At 44.8% G+C, this 18,162-nt stretch overlaps 2 protein-coding genes across 2 annotated transcripts; one reads left to right on the plus strand and one right to left on the minus strand.

The window, feature by feature from the left end:
- Positions 1–277: 277 nt before the first annotated feature.
- ascl1b (achaete-scute family bHLH transcription factor 1b) lies at positions 278–954 on the minus strand (the record flags this gene model as incomplete). Its single annotated transcript, XM_083655079.1, has 1 exon — positions 278–954. One exon carries the CDS (start codon positions 952–954, stop codon positions 322–324), a length of 633 nt encoding a protein of 210 aa, XP_083511205.1. The 3' UTR covers positions 278–321.
- A 10,716-nt stretch (positions 955–11,670) lies between these two features.
- Positions 11,671–17,191, plus strand: irf7 (interferon regulatory factor 7). Its single transcript, XM_083655072.1, has 10 exons — positions 11,671–11,736; positions 12,399–12,552; positions 13,135–13,309; positions 13,418–13,518; positions 13,691–13,742; positions 13,843–14,031; positions 14,417–14,619; positions 15,654–15,855; positions 16,103–16,218; positions 16,689–17,191. Exons 1-10 carry the CDS (start codon positions 11,729–11,731, stop codon positions 16,845–16,847), a joined length of 1,359 nt encoding a protein of 452 aa, XP_083511198.1. The 5' UTR covers positions 11,671–11,728; the 3' UTR covers positions 16,848–17,191.
- Positions 17,192–18,162: the final 971 nt, after the last annotated feature.

Raw genomic sequence — 18,162 nt, forward strand, 5'->3', positions numbered from 1 at the left:
ACTTGACAGTGTGTCCAAGTCCCTTCTTCAAGCAGGGGCTTCAGGGCGACTGTTCATGTTCTATGCAACAAGAGGTTCTCTCTCTCTCTCTCTCTCTCTCTCTGTCTCTGTCTCGCTCTCTCTCTCTCTCCGTCTAGCTCTCTCTCTCGCTCTCTCTCTCTTGCTTTGCTTCGTACAATAGCAGCCCATAAGGGAGGGAAGGAGGCAACAGATCGCTTCCAATCACAGAGAGCGCATATGTCTTGCTTTGTCAGCATTTTTCTGAAAGACATCGGTCTCTTTTACGCACGGCTTTTACGCACGGTAGCTTTGATGTCAGCTTCAGTACCTGTCGAACCAGGTGGTAAAGTCTAACAGCTCCTGTTCCTCGGAGCTTAGAGGCTCGTAGCCGCCCTCGTCCGACGAGTAGGTGGAGTGGGGCGACTCCGGGTCTGCGGAGTAGCTGTTGGAGAGAGTCGGGGAGGGCAGCCCGCACTGGAAAGCAGCCGACACCGCGTCATGCTCGTCCAGGAGCTGCTGCAGGGCCCTGATGTACTCCACCGCCGACCTCAGCGTCTCCACTTTGCTCATCTTCTTGTTGGCGGCGCCGTTGGGCACGTGCTGACGCAGCGTCTGGAAGCCCATGTTGACCTGTTTGACCCGGTTCCTCTCTCGCTCGTTCCGCCGCGCCACGGCCACGGGCTGCTGCTGCGGGATGGAGTAGCCGAGGCCGTTGAAGCTCAGACGCCGCTTGCAGCGCAGCAGCTCCGGCGAGCTGGAGCGCTGTCTCTTCAGCACCTTGCTCTTGCTGCTCTGGTAGCCGGTGGCGGCAGCGCTGCTGGAGTTGGAGGGGTGCACGGCGGCGGGGACTAGCGCGCAGTCCTGGGCCGGGGCGTGCAGGGTGATGGTGGCGTGTCTCTCGGTAAGTCCAAAGGGGCATGCGCTCTGCGTGGTGGTGATGGTTGCGGTTTCCATCTCGGCGGCTGAAGTAAGCAGTGGGTGGATACAGGGGCCGAGTCAGAGGAGGAGAGGAGGCCGACTCAGACGCGCAGAGGAGGGGGTTGGCAGTGCACAGCTCTCGTGTCTTTCGCGTGGGGAGTCCAAGTCTCTCTTGACTGCGCCTGCTTGTACTCCACGAGCCGATCTGACCCAAACTTTGGCAGCACTCCTCTTTTTCAACACGCGCCCCCGCCACACACACATACACATACACCCCACCCACCCCCTTTTTGGAGACGCACGCTTCGTGGCGAGGCCCCGCCCCCGCTGTGCTCGCTGTTCGGCTCCCCCGGGCCAGGCGCGTGGCTCCGGGAGCTCAATAAACAATCCCGAGCTTTCACTGCGCCGGGAGCACGCGCTGGCCTCATTTACATTCCAATGTCTCTAAGTTGAAGGCCCATTGGTCAATTCAAACGGCCGCAAACCGTGCGAAAAGAAAGAAAGAGAGAGGGGGAAGACAGAGAAAGAAGAAAAAATAGAAGAGAGAAAGAAAAAGTGAATGGTTTGGTTCTTTGAAATGCCTTTTGAATTTGACAATGTACCCCTGGCAAGTCTTCAAATTATCAGCAGTCCCCCCCTCCTCCTCTATCCTTCTCCTCTAGCTCTTTACAATCACAAATACCAAGGACGCTCTCTCCTGTATCCAGGCTACAGCTTTTTACAGAGGAAAATAAATGGCAAGCGTGTCTCGGAGCAGAATAATTGGCAATTATAAAACTTCGCATAGAGACACGATCAATTTAAAAGTAAACATAATGTTTATGACATGTGAGAGACCCGAAGAGCATATCACAGCCGTGCTTAATGACCCTTCAAATGAGTGCACTGCAGGTGCAGATTGTCGGCATTTCCTCCAGCCAGGACCATGTTTTGTCATTCCAATGGAAAACGCTTTCTCTATTGATAATATCACATATTTTCACTTTCATGCAGACCGCGGTGAAACATATTACGCAGTCATCGTATAGCTTAAGTAAGGGACGCATAGACGGCCGCTACAGTTCATTTCAGCACCACATTTGACTGGACAGTGCAATTTGCTGCTGTTGGTCATCCTGTAGTCCTTGCCTTTTCGCCGGCTAAAGTGAGCACAAATCGTTGTTTTCTCTGCTTCTATTAACGAAATAAATATCGTAGGAATAGCCTACTTTATGTCCGTGAAGAAGTCCGTTTACCAGTAAACTCTGACAATGAGTTATAGCTCTGCATGGAGCGTCAAGGTTGTCCGTCTCTAAGAAAAATTGACCTCTTGCGGCATCTGGCGGTCAAAAGTGGTAACTACCCCCTGCAGACAACCACGTTCAAGTCACCTTTTTCTGTTTGTGTGAGAGTGTGTGTGTGTGTGTGTGTGTGTGTGTGTGTGTGTGTGTGTGTGTGTGTGTGTGTGTGTGTGTGTGTGTGTGTGTGTGTGTGTGTGTGTGTGTGTGTGTGTGTGTGTGTGTGTGTGTGTGTGTGTGTGTGTGTGTGTGTGTGTGTGTGTGTGTGTTGGGGGGAGGGGTGTCTCGACAGCTATGTTTTAACATCTCTTTCCCCAAGGTGACACTTTTCTCATAATCAACCACCCTGCTATTTCTAATTAAAATCCCACTGTATAGTGCCAGCGTGTGACCAGTACACACTTTGTTGATTTAAGACACGCATGACAGAGTCTTAAGTGGCAACATCAGAACTTCAATAAGGCTTGTTTTCTTAGGTGTGAGTCGTACATGCTGTGCTCTTATTAACTTTGTCTTCTGTAACATGACACCAATTTCCTGTGTGTGTGTGTGTGTGTGTGTGTGTGTGTGTGTGTGTGTGTGTGTGTGTGTGTGTGTGTGTGTGTGAGAGAGAAAGAGAGAGAGAGAGAGAGTGAGTGAGTGTGAGTGATTTCAGATAGCACACAACCACATACTTCCCATACCAACTTCTTCACTCCCCTTTCCCCTGATGTGTATAAATAGACAATTCATTCAACATTCAATATCCGGCACAACTCATTTTTAGCAGACAGAAGAATGAGTAAGTGTAAGATGTTAACCGTGTAGAAACGTCTCTTTGTAGTGAAAACGTTTGTACTTTGTGTAATAATGTTAGATGTGAACATACAGCTGGACAATAAGGCTTCAGGCAAATAATTGCTGTGTCCTGAATGATGTACAGTAGCCTACTCTCTTTTTTTTTATCAATCTATTTGTTCATTTCAAAAATAGCAAACAGAGATAGTAAACAATTACACCAGAGCTTCAGCAGGAAATAGATAGATAGATAAATAAATAAGGAATGTCTTAGAATAGACACATGAAAAAAAAAAGAAAGAGAAACCAACAGACGAACAATTGTAAGCAATGACAGAAATGACAGCTATATCATACCCATTCTATTCTATGATAGCTACAGTCTTAACACCTGTTGGATCTTAGGCGCATATACTGTGAGATGACATGGCGTTTACTGTAACATTGTGACACATGACATTGCTGGGGGACTGTCCTTATATAGAATGACATGTTAATATTGAAGAGCACTTTGAAGTGAATGGAAATGACTTGACTGACTACTGTACAGTCTTAAAGTATTCTGTTGGCATGCACGTTCAAGCAGGCTGTCCTGAATGGTGGTTGTTTTGACCTGGTAATCCCAAGGTTCAACGTGTTTTCCCTTTTCAGTCTGGCCTGGCCCCAGGGCCTTCCCCTGTAATTGTCAACAGCAGAGGGCGCTGAGGGAGAACAGGAGGGGGAATCCCTCTGCTACAATCAAAGTCTTCACTTTCACAATATGCAGCATTTGGCCTTGATGCAGGATCTGTGATAACCACAGCTGTGTTGTCACTCCCTCATAGGCCTGGCTGCACCTACAGTAAATGCTGTACGTCCCGAAATATGCCAAAGAACATTCAGCCACAGACTGAAAGTATAAAATATGCTGCTTTATTCTTGTTATTTTAACATTATAACGTTTCTTATTGCAGCAGCCTATAGGACTTATGGGCTGCTTTACGAATAAAGGAGAGAGACAACATTGCTCCCAGTAGGGATATGGATTAAGTTGGGACAAAGTCAATGTTGGATAACAAAGCAGACTATAAGGCAAAAATATAGGACAAATATAGGAATCTTTCAGATTTATGTATGTATATAAAAAAAACTATAAAAAAACTATCTAAAAACTATCTCGTAACGGGACAAGCCCCGTCTTTTATTGTCACACGAACACCACAATACATGCATGCGGCCACAACACACTCATGCTGATGGTGGCCGGTGAAAAGTGTCCTCTGCATTTAACCCATCCAGGCATGTCCTTTCCTCCGGGGGGCAGGCCAGGAGCAGTGGTCGCTTTCTCGTACAGCGCCCGGGGACTAACTTCGGATGTTGTCGTCACTGGTCGGATGACGATGACGATCTGATCTTCTGCATGTTTTTAGTGGGGGGGCTATATACGGAGGAACCCCCTGGGGGAGCACGGGGAGAACATGCAAACTCCAAACAGAGAGAAAGGCCCTTACGACGAGATACCCCACCTGGGCAGTAGGCACTGAAGATATGGGGGGGAACACAACCACAGCGCCCAGTGTCCCAGGCGAGAATCGAACTCAGGACCTTCTGACTGTGAGGCGACAGCATAAGAGAGAGAGAGAGAGAGAGAGAGAGAGAGAGAGAGAGAGAGAGAGAGAGAGAGAGAGAGAGAGAGAGAGAGAGAGTGTTTACATGTACGTGGGTGTATGGGTGCAGGTGTGTTTGGTAATTATGTAACTGCATGTTAGTATTGGCTGTCATAAAGTTAGATTAAGGTTAAGTTCCAAACAAATAAACGACTGAAACTGGTGATGCAACAGGTCCATTTCCACCACCACACACTCTCTCTCTCTCCCCCTCTCTCTCTCTATCTATCACACACACACACACACACACACACACACACACACACACACACACACACACACACACACACACACACAGACACACACACACACACACACACACACACACACACACACACACACACACACACACACACACACACACACACACACACACACACACACACACACACACACACACACACACACACACACACACACACCGGTGGCACACGTGGCAGTGCCTGGCAGGCTGAGGCATGCCAAAACATTCACAGGGTGTGTTCGTCTGCTTCCCATAATAAGATAAGTTATTGTAAACGGACAGAGGCACCTGAAACACCTGATCTATTTATGTCTCTCCTACCAGGTGAATAGAGTAGTAAAGTATCAAGTAGAAGTATTGTTACCTTGCTGAAATTGTACATAGGTAGAAGTAAAATTGCCGGTTTAAAAAACGACTTGAGTAAAAGTAAAATGTAGCTCATTTTAAATGTTCTCCGTTAAAAATAAGAACTGTAGATGTGATCAGTTCCAGCCAGATTCTTTCACTTGGAGAATATAGAAAATAATACATAAGTAAATAGTAATTCAGCAAAAACATACTTAAGTAAAAGTAAAAGTAAAAATTACTGACTTTAAATCAAATTCAAAAAAGCTGCTCAATGAATCAATTCCTTTAGTAACTTCCACTCTTGTCAACAAATATGAGTTTGCTTCCAAGACAACAATGATGTCTGGGGCATGGGGAGAGAGACATGATGATTAATTGTGTGTGTGTGTGTGTGTGTGTGTGTGTGTGTGTGTGTGTGTGTGTGTGTGTGTGTGTGTGTGTGTGTGTGTGTGTGTGTGTGTGTGTGTGTGTGTGTGTGTGTGTGTGTGTGTGTGTGTGTGTGTGTGTGTGTGTGTGTGCGTGCATGCGTGCGAGCGAGAGAGAGAGAGGGGGGGGGGGTTGTTAGGGTTGTTTTCTAAAGGTTCACTCTCGCACAGTTACCCAGAATTCCCCATCAAAAAATAAACCTTCTAAAACATGAACCTTTGAACCTGAATTATGAGCCTGCTCAAAGCCTGCTCAATTGCCTGCTAATATAAAAGTCGTCTCTGGCTGGAATTCAGATGTGTCCAGCCTAGTCTAGCCCTGGCTGAACGTGTCAACTATCCTGCTCATGCATTCTTCAAGTATTGTCCAGTCCGTCGCACACAGTGCCATCATGCTATACCGATCAGAACCAGGCCTGTCAATACTGTCCTAAGTGAACCCAGCGATCAGAACCAGGCCTGTCAATACTGTCCTAAGTGAACCCAGCGATCAGAACCAGGCCTGACAATACTGTCCTAAGTGAACCCAGCGATCAGAACCAGGCCTGTCAATACTGTCCCAAGTGAACCCAGCGATCAGAACCCGGCCTGTCAACACTGTCCCAAGTGAACCCAGCACAAACAAAACGGTGTATTCGTATTCTCCCTTCTTCTTTTTCCGTTAAAGGTTGACAATGGAGCGTGACCATTAGGCTTCACAGTCAAGCTAATGTGATATTGGCTTTGTCTTATGAAACAAGATGTGAAAGCTTCCTCGTGTCCTTTCAAAACTTTCAATAAGCGAGTTCCATCCGTCCTCCGTGACGGTCTCGGTTCGACCAGCAGCACTTCCAACGAGCAGGAAGAGGAAGTGGTCCATCAGAGACTATCTCGCTTCTCTTTTCCTTGGTGGGCTATGGCCGTACATGTATATGGCTTCAGCAGTGGTCATCTAATCATGCATAGCTGTGTGATGCAACTGGGTTATGCTTACTCACGCAGAGCAGACTGTGGTCAGGATGGAGCCGCAGATGGAAGGTCCCACGACAGAAAGCAGCTCTCCCCAATGCACAAATTCTGTATAGAGAGAAGTGTGGAAAGTGGCATTCAGTCTGCATGTAATGGGCTACATGCACAACTCCACTACTTCCTGAAATTAGTACAGCTTCTTTATTTCCTGTCATCACTATCGGATGAACTGATTAATGTCAGGTGTGCTGCAGTCACAAGAAGTATCAGGCACACCTGATTCATCAGTTCATCCAATAGTGTAGGACAGGAAATAAAGAAGCTGTACTAATTTCAGGAAGTAAAAAAAGTTGTGCATGTAGCCTATACACAGGGGTGTAGTACAACATTTTGATTTGGGGCCCTACATACAGTAAGCAGTCTTTGTGGCCCGCCTTCCTCTCTTGATCCATGTCTGTCACGCATTCCAGGCTTCTCGAGGGCCCTCCCCGCAATGGGCCCCTGGGTAGTCCCCCCACTACTACACGATACATTCCACCTTGTGGACTGTGACTTGTGGGTAAAAGGTTAGACCAGAAGACCCTAGTGGGGATGTGTATTGTATTATTTGAGAAGTTATGAAGTGCTGGTGGTTTATGTTTATTATTATGTTTATTTGCACATAATACATAAAATACAGTAATCATTTAAAAGTTAGAAAATTGTGCAGGAGAGGTTAGAAGCCAAAAATGGCTAATAAAGGTACCTCCTCCATATCAATATCAACAATTATAATTTAAAAAGTGGTGGAAAGAGGAAGCATCACTTTGGACCAAGCTGAGTGTATAGTAATACAGACAAGGGCATCCCCACAGCCACTCACCCACTGTCTGGTTAAAAATATCATGTCTCACATGACGCAAGCACCTGCTCAAATCTCATTCTGAAAGTCCCAACACTGCCTGCATTCTGAAAGTCCCAACACTGCCTGCATTCGCTGGAACTGACCTGACCTGTATCAAACAGGTTTCCTGGGAGGCTATTTTAGTCAGCGACGCCTCTCCACCAAAAGTACATCAGGTCAGAGCAGGTGGAGCTGCTTCTGTTTTTTTCCTTTTTTTCAGATTTTCCCCTGTTTTCTTCCCAATTGTACTTGGCCAATTTTTCCCCCTGCTGCCCCAGTCGCTGCTCCACCCCCTCTGTCGATCTGGGGAGAGCCGTAGACTAGCACCGTGCTTCCTCCGACACATGCGCAGTTGCCAGCCGCTTCTTTTCACCTGACAGCGAGGAGAGTCACGAAAGTGACACTCGAATTATAGCTTGTTTGCAACCACGTTGTTTGCAACCACGTTCAAAAGTATGTAAAAGTATATCTGCCTGATATGTGTCTGTGCGTATACATGTGTATGTGTAAAGTACTGTATGTATCGTAATCAAGACGTGTTTGAGCACATGAATTTCCCCTTGCGGGATAATAAAGTTGACTTTGAACCTTGAACTTGAACGTGATTCAGATGACGTTGTAGATGTCGCTGGGTGGCAGCTCTCCCAGAGCTACTATGGAGAATGGAGAAAAGCGAGTATGCAAGAGGGTTGGATGTCACTCCACGCTGCAGGTATCACCAGAAGATTGCAAAACATACGTATAGGATATGATCCAAATACAATGAAGAGAAGCCATTTTTCCAGCAACTTGTCTGATTTTGCTCGTGCTTTCCTATGTAGCCTGCTGCTGGTTTCCCCCAGCATGATCACAGGGTTTGCAAACAAGCCAATGGTCAATGGTCTCGCCACGGTCGCCATCTTGACGTGACGTCACCTGAAAACAACCTAGCAGGGAGAGGAGGGGATAAGATCACAGTTGCACGAGTGACATCACAGTTGAGCAATTCACAGTTGGGCAACTGTGTCCCCATGCAAATGTGCGCCATCATGCAACTGTGCAACTGTGCGCCATCCGCTCATACATCACAGTTGCTCGAGTGACATCACTGATGACATCACTTCTGCCCTAGTGACATCACTTCCGTCACTTTTGTGACACAAAACGTGACAGACAGACAGACAGACAGACAGACAGACAGAGAGACAGACAGACAGACAGACCACCCACCCACCTAGGCAATTTTTCTTAAGATACAACACTAAAAAAGAAAAATCCGACTTCCCACAGAACTCATCATCCCATAAGGCAGCAACAAGGCTTACTGAAAGAGCATCTGGGAAGCCTGAGCACCAGAATAATTTGTTCTAAAGTCATGAATTAATCGCATCACATTTATATTCCACAAGAGTTCAGAGTTGTCACACTCATAAGGAGTGGACATATGGCTTCTTTTGTCACACGGAGACCCAGCAGATGTAAGCCTGTGACCCATAATGGGTCCCATGGTCCCAACACTGTTTAGCCATTCCAAACATAAGTGCTTGGCTGGGATTGCACTTTATGATGCAGCGTGTATTCACATTAAGCTTGGTTCAACTTAAGAAATAGCACTGTAGTAAGACATTTTAGAGGGATGCAAATATCACTGCAAACCTATGTCTCCTCTAGGAATCTTATAGCAACAAGAAATCTGTGCGTTTCTTACCAAAAATGTTTAGGGTGGAGACTCCGGAGAGGACTAAACTCACGCCACCTCATGTGTTTAGCTTCACATTCTCATGATTAATACTTTGGGTTTCTTTATTACTTTTGAACAAATCTCCTGCATTTGACTACTGGAGTCCGGGGGCATGCTCCTCAGGAGGACATATTAAAAAAACAGCTCTGTAATCCTCATTTCAGATGGTTTCATGTGTTGGTTACAGCAGGCGTTCAGCCAATCTGTCTAGTGCCGCCTGTTTGTCATTAATAACAATAACATTTCCATCTTCGGATGAGTGCACTGATATTATCTGGTTCCTAGTCTGTTCCTTTTTTTGCTGTGGCCAGCAGCTCTATAAACTCACTCGGTTGGTTGGTTTTACACTGTATATTAAAATGTGAAAGTTTTTTCTTCCTTGTGAAAAATAGCTTTTTTGGAGATACAAGGTTTCTGCATGACAGCAGCGATATGAGATAATGACAGACTGTGAACAATAATAATAATAATAATAATAATAATAATAATTGATTGGATTTATATAGCGCCTTTCTAGACACTCAAAGCGCTTCACATATCAAGGGAGGGAGGGGAGGGAACTCAGCTCATCCACCACCGATGCGTAGCACCCACCTGGGTGATGCACGGCAGCCAGTTTGTGCCAGAACGCTCACCACACATCAGCCTATCACGGTGGAGAGTTGGGGACTGAATGTGCCAATTGAGGGATGATTAGGTGGCCATGATTGAAGGAAGGCCTGTTTGGGAATTTAGCCAGGACACCGGGGTTACACCCCTACTCTTGCGAAGAGTGCCGATGGGATCTTTTAATGACCACAGAGAGTCAGGACTTCGGTTTAACGTCTCATCCGAAGGACGGTGCTCACTCAAAGGACAGAGTCCCTGTCTCCGCCCTGGGGCATTGGGGAGATTATTCATCAGACCATTCGGACCAGAGGGGAAGAGCACCTCCTACTGGTCCTCCAACACCACTTCCAGCACCAGTCTCCCATCCAAGGAGTATCCTAGGCCAGACCTGCTTAACATCCCAAGGAAAGCCAGTAATGTAATGCAGGAGCCACTGGTGCTGACAATGGTCTGAGAAAGTGAGCAGCAAGACTCAAAGCATTACAGTTATGCAGTGCAAACACTCAAATATTGACTTAACATCATTTTGTCTTGGGGTTTGTAATAAGGTAATATCTAGGACATTTTTCTCACAGAAATTTACACATGATGATGACATATGTACAGGCAATGCAGCAGGATGTATGCTGAAGCAAACATTCTGTAAGTTAAATAATGTGTACAGATGGAGGGAAGACATGTCTGTTCAGATCATTGTACTCCATAAGAGGGATCAGCCGAGCAGCATTTTGGTAAACAAACCACGTCACTGGGTGGCAACGGCAATGGAACCCTATGGAGCGTGAGCTAGAGCGTCTGACTCTAGCCGGCTGACCCTGTTTACATTTTAAAAACTGCGACAGTTCACACAACTTTAAGACGACATGCATTATTATAGCTACATCAAACTCTGAGCTACTTCTGCTCTCACTCAGAATGTCAAAATATAAGCGATGTGATGTATAGTTTTTGAGATATTAATGTTTGTTTGGCACAACTCATACTAGTTAACTCAGTGCCGTGGGGTTCCGCATTTCTGGGTGGCAGTGACGTCACGCTGATTCGTCGCATGCTGGTGTTACGATTATGAGTTTTTTTGGGGAAAATTGTCTCCCCTTTTACTTTAGCAATATGTTCATGCAAAGCTGACGTCTTTAAATGTCATGTTTTTAACATGTAAAGTGGAGGGGAGCACTTCAAGTGTGGTCACCCTCGGGCACCACACTGTTAATCCGGGCTGACTGTATGTAACTTTATACTATATAAATTATTTTATACTAGACACACACACACACACACACACACACACACACACACACACTTGAGTACCTGCCCCCCAAAATGTCTACACACACACACACACACACACACACACACACACACACACACTTGAGTACCTGCCCCCCAAAATGTCTGCACACACACACACACACACACACACACACACACACACACACACACACACACACACACACACACACACACACACACACACACACACACACACACACACACACACACACACACACACACACACACACACACACACACACTTGAGTACCTGCCCCCCACAATAATGTCTGTGCACGCCACTGGACTAGAGTATGTATTATCTCATCGGCGAAACTTGCGCTGATGTAACAACTTGCCAACCCCCGACAACCAAATGAAGAGGCGTCAGGACTGCGAGGGAGTGAGTGCCTTGGATTTATCAACCCTGTAGTCTGACGGTGTTTTTATTGCCCCGAGCGAGGCAAAACGCCTTGCCGGTCCATGAAACAAACTCACCCATTCGTGCAGTCGGAAGTACCTAGTCTCCTCCCCCTCAGGGGCATGACATCACGGTGCACGCGCCTTTATATATAAGCGTGTGACCGAGCCGAGCCCAAGACGTGACTAGTGCTGATTTCTCCAACACACAGAGAAGATTCTGTATGTAAGGCTCTGCAAAACCATGCAAAGGTAGGAGGACTGCATCTCTCTCTCTCTCTCTCTCTCTCTCTCTCTCTCTCTCTCTCTCTCTCTCTCTCTCTCTCTCTCTCTCTCTCTCTCTCTCTCTCTCTCTCTCAATTCTATTATGTTACCCATGTGTTGTGAACGTTTTGTTTTGACCCTAGCTGTGGCAGTGCTGACATTGATATTTTCTGCATGACTCAGGGCATCAAGCATGTGCATTTTTACCTCGAGGACATGACACTGTCTCATTAAAGCAGTGATTCTCAACCCTTATCATCATGTAAAGGACCCTAATTCAGTCCACATTTAGCCATGGACCCCAATTTGATGAGGTTTGAGAAACCCAAATCTGACAATATGTTTATTGTTATTATCCAAAGGTACGCAGAGCATTCTTCTACATTCTCTAATTGTGTTAACTTCTTATAAATGAAATAATGCTGAAGTCAATCATCAATTTGCTGGAGACCCCCTGGAATCCCCTCAGGTGGTCCCCAGACTCCTTTTGAAAACCACTGCAGTGACTGCATTCAAGTGTCAACTCCTCAATAAGGAACGAAGGAACACAAGCATGTGTGTCTCTGACTCTCTCTCTCTCCCTCCCTCTCTCTCTCTCCCTCCCTCCCTCTCTCTCTCTCTCTCTCTCTCTCTCCCTCTCTCTTTCTCAGCCCCCCTAAGCCACAGTTTGCCGGCTGGCTCATAGAGCAAGTTGGGACGGGCCAGTACACAGGCCTGTGCTATGTGGGCCAGAACCAGTTCAGAGTCCCCTGGAAGCACAACTCCAGAAAGGACTGCAACGATGATGACAGTAAAATATTCTGGGTAGGTCAGTTGTCTTAGAAACCCTTTTGCATGTGACTGCAATGCTGGTGTTATCTGATACACCTTGTTTTATTAAAGTGTTGGTGGCTTTTGACATTGGTCTGAAAGAGCATTGTAGAAGGCATTGTAAAACTAGAAGTCCCAAGTGGAATATTATAGTGGGAATAAATAGGGAATACAAATGGTATAAGGTATTGAGTATTGAGTAGTCGCTATTGAGTATCACATGTCCCTATAGCCTATAGGGATATTAGTGATTTTTCATTAGAGATTGCGTCTTGTCATTACTATAAGACCACTCATGTATAGATGGCAGTTATAGGAAGACTGTGTTGGAATAATGATTATTATTTAGTATCCACAAACCACAAACATGAACTGTTTTTAATGTGTAATCTTACCCTGTCTGTGTCTGTTTATACATTTTGTCTTACTAATTGCCTTCTGGCTTCTTGTGTTGTTGTTTTGTGTATGGTGAGCCAAAGACAATTTTCCACCTTGGTGGACAATAAAGTTATATTCAAATCAATTCAATTCGATTGGATTTTTATTGTATAAAATTTGCTTTTGTGTGGTTTTCAGGCATGGGCAGTGGCAAGTGGAAAAATCAAAGAGTTCCCCAACGACAAAGCCAAATGGAAAACCAACTTCCGCTGTGCACTCAACAACCTCACCAAGCGCTTCAGGATGATCGAGGATAACTCCAAGAACAACCAAAAGGACCCGCATAAAATCTATGAGATCATCAACACTGAGTGTAAGTGGGGATCCTTTGACCTAACGTGGGACCATTTTGAATTTTGTAAATTTTAGAACAGCTTAGAATGTGAATTGATTGTATTGATTGTATTTTGTGTCTCTGCAGATAACTATGAAAGTCAGCTCATAGAAGACTCCATGGATGATATTGTCATGACTCCAGATATCTACACTTCTCCAATCACATACTTACCCTCTGGCAATGAGGTACAGTAATAGTCTGGAGCACCGTCATCACACTGTACCAAAACAGCATCATGCACCCTTCAGTCACTGGTCAAAATAGATGCTCGCTCCATACTGTTCTGCATGCATATTATTTGCTGTTCTTTATCTGAAATGCTTAAATGTTGTTTTTCCCCCCTTCTTTTTCAAACAGCACAATCTTATTAACCATTTACTGGCCTTGGATCTCGGCAACCATCATGCAGGTACAGTGTCTTAACTGTATCATTTGCTGGAGAAGGTATTTTTTGCGATTATAATGGAAAGCTAAATATAGATTATATTCTTTTATAATTGCTTTGACAGAAGATCAACAGTGGGCAGAGAACTTTGTCCAGCACACACCCATTGTGCCTGGCTGCTACACTGTCATTCAGCCTTCAGCACCAAGCTCAGAGAACCACATACCACTGGTACCAGTACTACCAGACCACATACAGAAGAACCACATACCACTGGTACCAGTACTACCAGACCAGCCGGCCTACTACGAGGGTACGTACCATTAGATCCAAATCAATTCCTCAGTTTTGTTTAAATGAAACACTAGTAAATACTGCTACAGCAAATGCTGACACACACTATTGAGCAGAGATATCGGACAATGTAAGGATTTCCTATTATATGAATCGTGAAAATGTCACAAAATTGACTGCCCAAAAGACTAACATACAATATAACTTCAGCCATGTGTTCAACATGCCAGGAAACCAATATGGATGTCATGAACAATATTTTCTTCCAGAATCAGATCTTCACACTATGGGGGCTCACTGAGACTTGTCCTCCCAAATAATAAGCATCTATAACAGATCTAGAAAGATCTCATCCTTTTTTATTTATTTTTTACATGCGATTGTTTCACGTTTTTCCCTCACAGCAAATCCACAGCCGGTGCTCTCTTCACCTCTGCAGCCATCCATCTGTGAGCTGGAGATCTCCATCAGCTACAGGAGGAGAGAGATGCTGAAGAGACAGTTCTCCAGCGCCCGTCTGCAGCTGCACTACCAGCAGGAGGCGCCTGAACTCAACGCCCACTCTCTCTGCTTCCCCAACACGGACAGCCTGCTGGACCACAAACAGGTGACCCAGAACTCTGGCTGCTAGTTGTGTGTGTGTGTGTGTGGTCATTAAAGACAACTCCACCATAAAAACACTTTAACACTGTTAAATATGGCTCTTGGTGTTGGACCTTGTATTCCTTGGCCCATTTTTGAAGTGGTATTCCTGTCACATGAAGATACTTGTAGCACAGCTACAGTTGGGTTTAATAGGACAAACTATTGCTGTCTATAGAGACACTGCGTAATGCGTCATCATTCAGAAACCACGCCCAAGACGGGGGAAAACAGAAAGCCCCCCTCCAATACTGGCGTTCTCCTATGTCACGTGCATGGTTGCGTGTTGCACAAAAAGATCGTATATACGGAAGATGAACACTCCAACTTACTTCTTGACAGCTGGCTTCCTTGTTTTGCTCGGGAGTACAAAAAAACTTTAACTGGCGATTTTTTACATTTGTTGTCTGCGCAGCCCACCACACAACAGCTTTTAGCTATGTTTAATTCAAGCAAAATGACGCTGGTGTGTGGAAATGAACGGAGCCTTTCCCCCGTGATGGGCGTGGCCTATTCCATGCAGTGTCTCTATGTCAACAGTAAACATCAGGTTTTAGTGTCAGTTCCTCAGAATCATAGAACAAGAGCTTCTTTCTAACGATGGAAAATAACTAATACAGGAAGAAATCTGTCAGAGAAGAGGAAGAAATACCAATTTCAACCACAAATAGCATTTTGAGCAAGGCGCCCATTGTTTGTTTTCCTGACTAGACGACAACATTCTCACTCTCTTGCTCTTATCTGGGGGTTTGTCGAAAACTGATGAACTGAAACTGAAAGTGAAGAAGTAGATGAGGCAGGTTGAGACAACACTTGGAGACAAAGTAACTGAAATGCATTGAACATCACAGATTGGGGATATAACAGTGTAACCAAGGATTCTCCTTTAAAGTTGACATGTATTGCTGTGCATCTTCAGTGTATGACACTGATGTTTTAACAAAGCTTTTGGCTTAAAAAGTGAAAGAGTTTTTCTCACCACAACCTCCTCTCCACCAGATCCATTACACCAACCTTATCCTTGACAGCATCCAGAGAGGTCTGCTCCTGGAGGTACGAGATACCGGTATCTATGCCTGCAGGCAGGACATGTGCCGTGTGTTTGCCAGTACTAGTGACCCCAGTGTGGCTCACCCAGACCCAAGGAAGCTGCCCCAAGATACCATGGTGGAGCTCCTAAGCTTTGAGAAGTATGTGAACGGTAGGTGTGGATCTATTTCCTTAACAACGTTAATTATTTTTATGCATAAAACTACTTACATTTGTGAAATCTCTTCCCAACAGGCGATTAATAAATATTAAATATATAAGGGTTATTACTGTTACAAGGGCTGGGCTATCGATAATAGAGCACACCAAAGATGAGTCACAACCTTGTTAGCTTTTGCCTGAAGCCATCATGAAGTTTACAGTACAAAGTTAATGGTTTAACATGTTTTACATTTCAGAACTTAAGCAGTTTCGGGAGAACAAAGGCGGCTCTCCTGACTACACCATCAACATGTGCTTCGGACAGAAGTTTCCCGATGGAAAACCGCTGGAGGATAAGCTTATCGTAGTCAAGGTACCACTCCTGTCTTATCAACTGAGAGCTTGACCTCGCTGACACATTGGCGTTGAGCTTCCTTCGAATAGTTCAGTGGTTCTCAAAGTGGGATCCGGAGACCCCCCAGGGGACCTTGACAGGGTTCCAGGGGGTCCCCAGCAAAAAGGGGAATAATTCATTTTCACTATAATTCCATTGATAAGTAGCACAATGACATGTATGACAATTTTGGTCATGGGTTTCACCTACTTTTGTTTAATAAAACATCTAAAAGTAAATTCATCGTATCAGATGGGGGAGCCTGGGACAAAATCTTATCAAATGGGGGTCTGTGGTCCAACTTGTGTCAGCTTAGGGGTCCCTGATGTGAAAAAGTTTGAGAACCACTGGAATAGTTTAATTGATATAAAATGTAGACACTCAGTGCAGTTCTTCATCATTACCTCTGTCATTCTCCGCCTCATCTCTCTCTCCCTCTCCGCCACTAGGTGGTTCCACTGATCTGTCGACACTTTCATGAGGTGGCCCAGTTGGAGGGGGCGTCGTCTCTTCACAGCGGTAACGTCAGCCTGCAGATCTCACATAACAGCCTCTATGATCTTATTAACTCGGCCTTTAGTCTGCCTACAGTTGATGAATCAGCATAGGTGTATTTTCAAAGCACTTATGGCTGTGCCACATGTGTTTCTTACCCCAGGCCTAGCTAAATGACTAGCTAAATCTGCGACTGTGGGAGCTGAAGAAATGAACAGAATTAGTGGTTATCACAGTGTGAATTGTGCCTTGATTGAGTTTGGACTGGAATCATCTCTTGCACTCCTCTCCTGTTTACTTTATGAATTATCTTCTAACAGCAGTGTCAAGTAAGTATAGGCAACTGTTGGCATTTTTTAACGTTTGCACTTATACAGTATGTGGATATGGAATTGTCCACTATTGGACTGGTATGTTACTTTTTTGGATTCTTTTGGGGGGGATTTTTCTTCTTTTATTCGACAGGACAGTGGGCAGGCAGGGGGGGTGGGGGGAGAGAGAGGGGGTGACATGCGGCAAAGGAGCACGGGTCGGATTCGAACCCCAGATCGGGCACGCGAAGGACTAAGCCTTTGTGGCATGCGCTGTACTGGGTGAGCCACTAGGATGCCCCGACTGGTATGCATCAGAATAAACTTTTATACAATATGATTACATTGTAAGCGTCAAATCATCTCCTAATTTTTTTTTGTCAATTGATCTCGTACATGGGAGGACCAGCATGCTGTTCATGTACTCTCTCACAAGCGATCCGTTTATATATGTATTTCTTTCTTCTGATCACACATTTGTGAGCTTGTAAACTCCACATGGCTTGCGAAGTTAGTGAAACAAAATGTGTCATATATTTGTATTTATGTGTCATACAACATGTGTGGTTGATTGTATTTTGCACCAAGGAGTTCCATTTTCCGTTCCTCTGTCAAACTGTTAACCATGTCTGTATTTGCTGCATGGTGATCATGCCACTTTAACACGGAATAAACTGCACTCTAGCATTGATAGTTTTCCAAATAAACTCTTTAACTCTTGAAAATCAGCTGAATTGTGTGTTTACTACACCAGTATACATTTAGCTGCTATGTATAGCTCATTAATGCTGCAAAGTGTAAAGTATAGATGTGTCCACATCAACTAAATTAAGATAACACAGTAGTTACTAAGGAACAAATCAGGAACAAACTGCTACAGTAGTAAACAAATACTTAACAAGTAATGAATGAGTTACACTTAATAAAGTACTAATGATAAGATACTTAACATCAGATACCATGTTAACTAGTGTCTCATGATTAGTTCCTGGATATCCATCTGCTGACAACTTAGTAAAGTAGTGCATCGAGTGGTACTGCTAATGCATTTTCCTCTTATTGTTACCAATAAGACAAAGCACCATGACATATTGTTTACTATTGGTTTATACTGTTT

Source organism: Poromitra crassiceps (assembly GCF_964638095.1).
Source record: "Poromitra crassiceps genome assembly, chromosome: 18".
NCBI lineage: Eukaryota > Metazoa > Chordata > Actinopteri > Beryciformes > Melamphaidae > Poromitra > Poromitra crassiceps.

What these genes read in the sequence shown, in the direction of transcription:
- irf7 (XM_083655072.1), top strand. An exon ending in ATGACAGTAAAATATTCTGG is followed by an intron (nt 12,553 to 13,134) that starts GTAGGTCAGTTG and finishes TGTGGTTTTCAG; the next exon opens with GCATGGGCAGTGGCAAGTGG. An exon ending in CTTTGAGAAGTATGTGAACG is followed by an intron (nt 15,856 to 16,102) that starts GTAGGTGTGGAT and finishes TTTACATTTCAG; the next exon opens with AACTTAAGCAGTTTCGGGAG.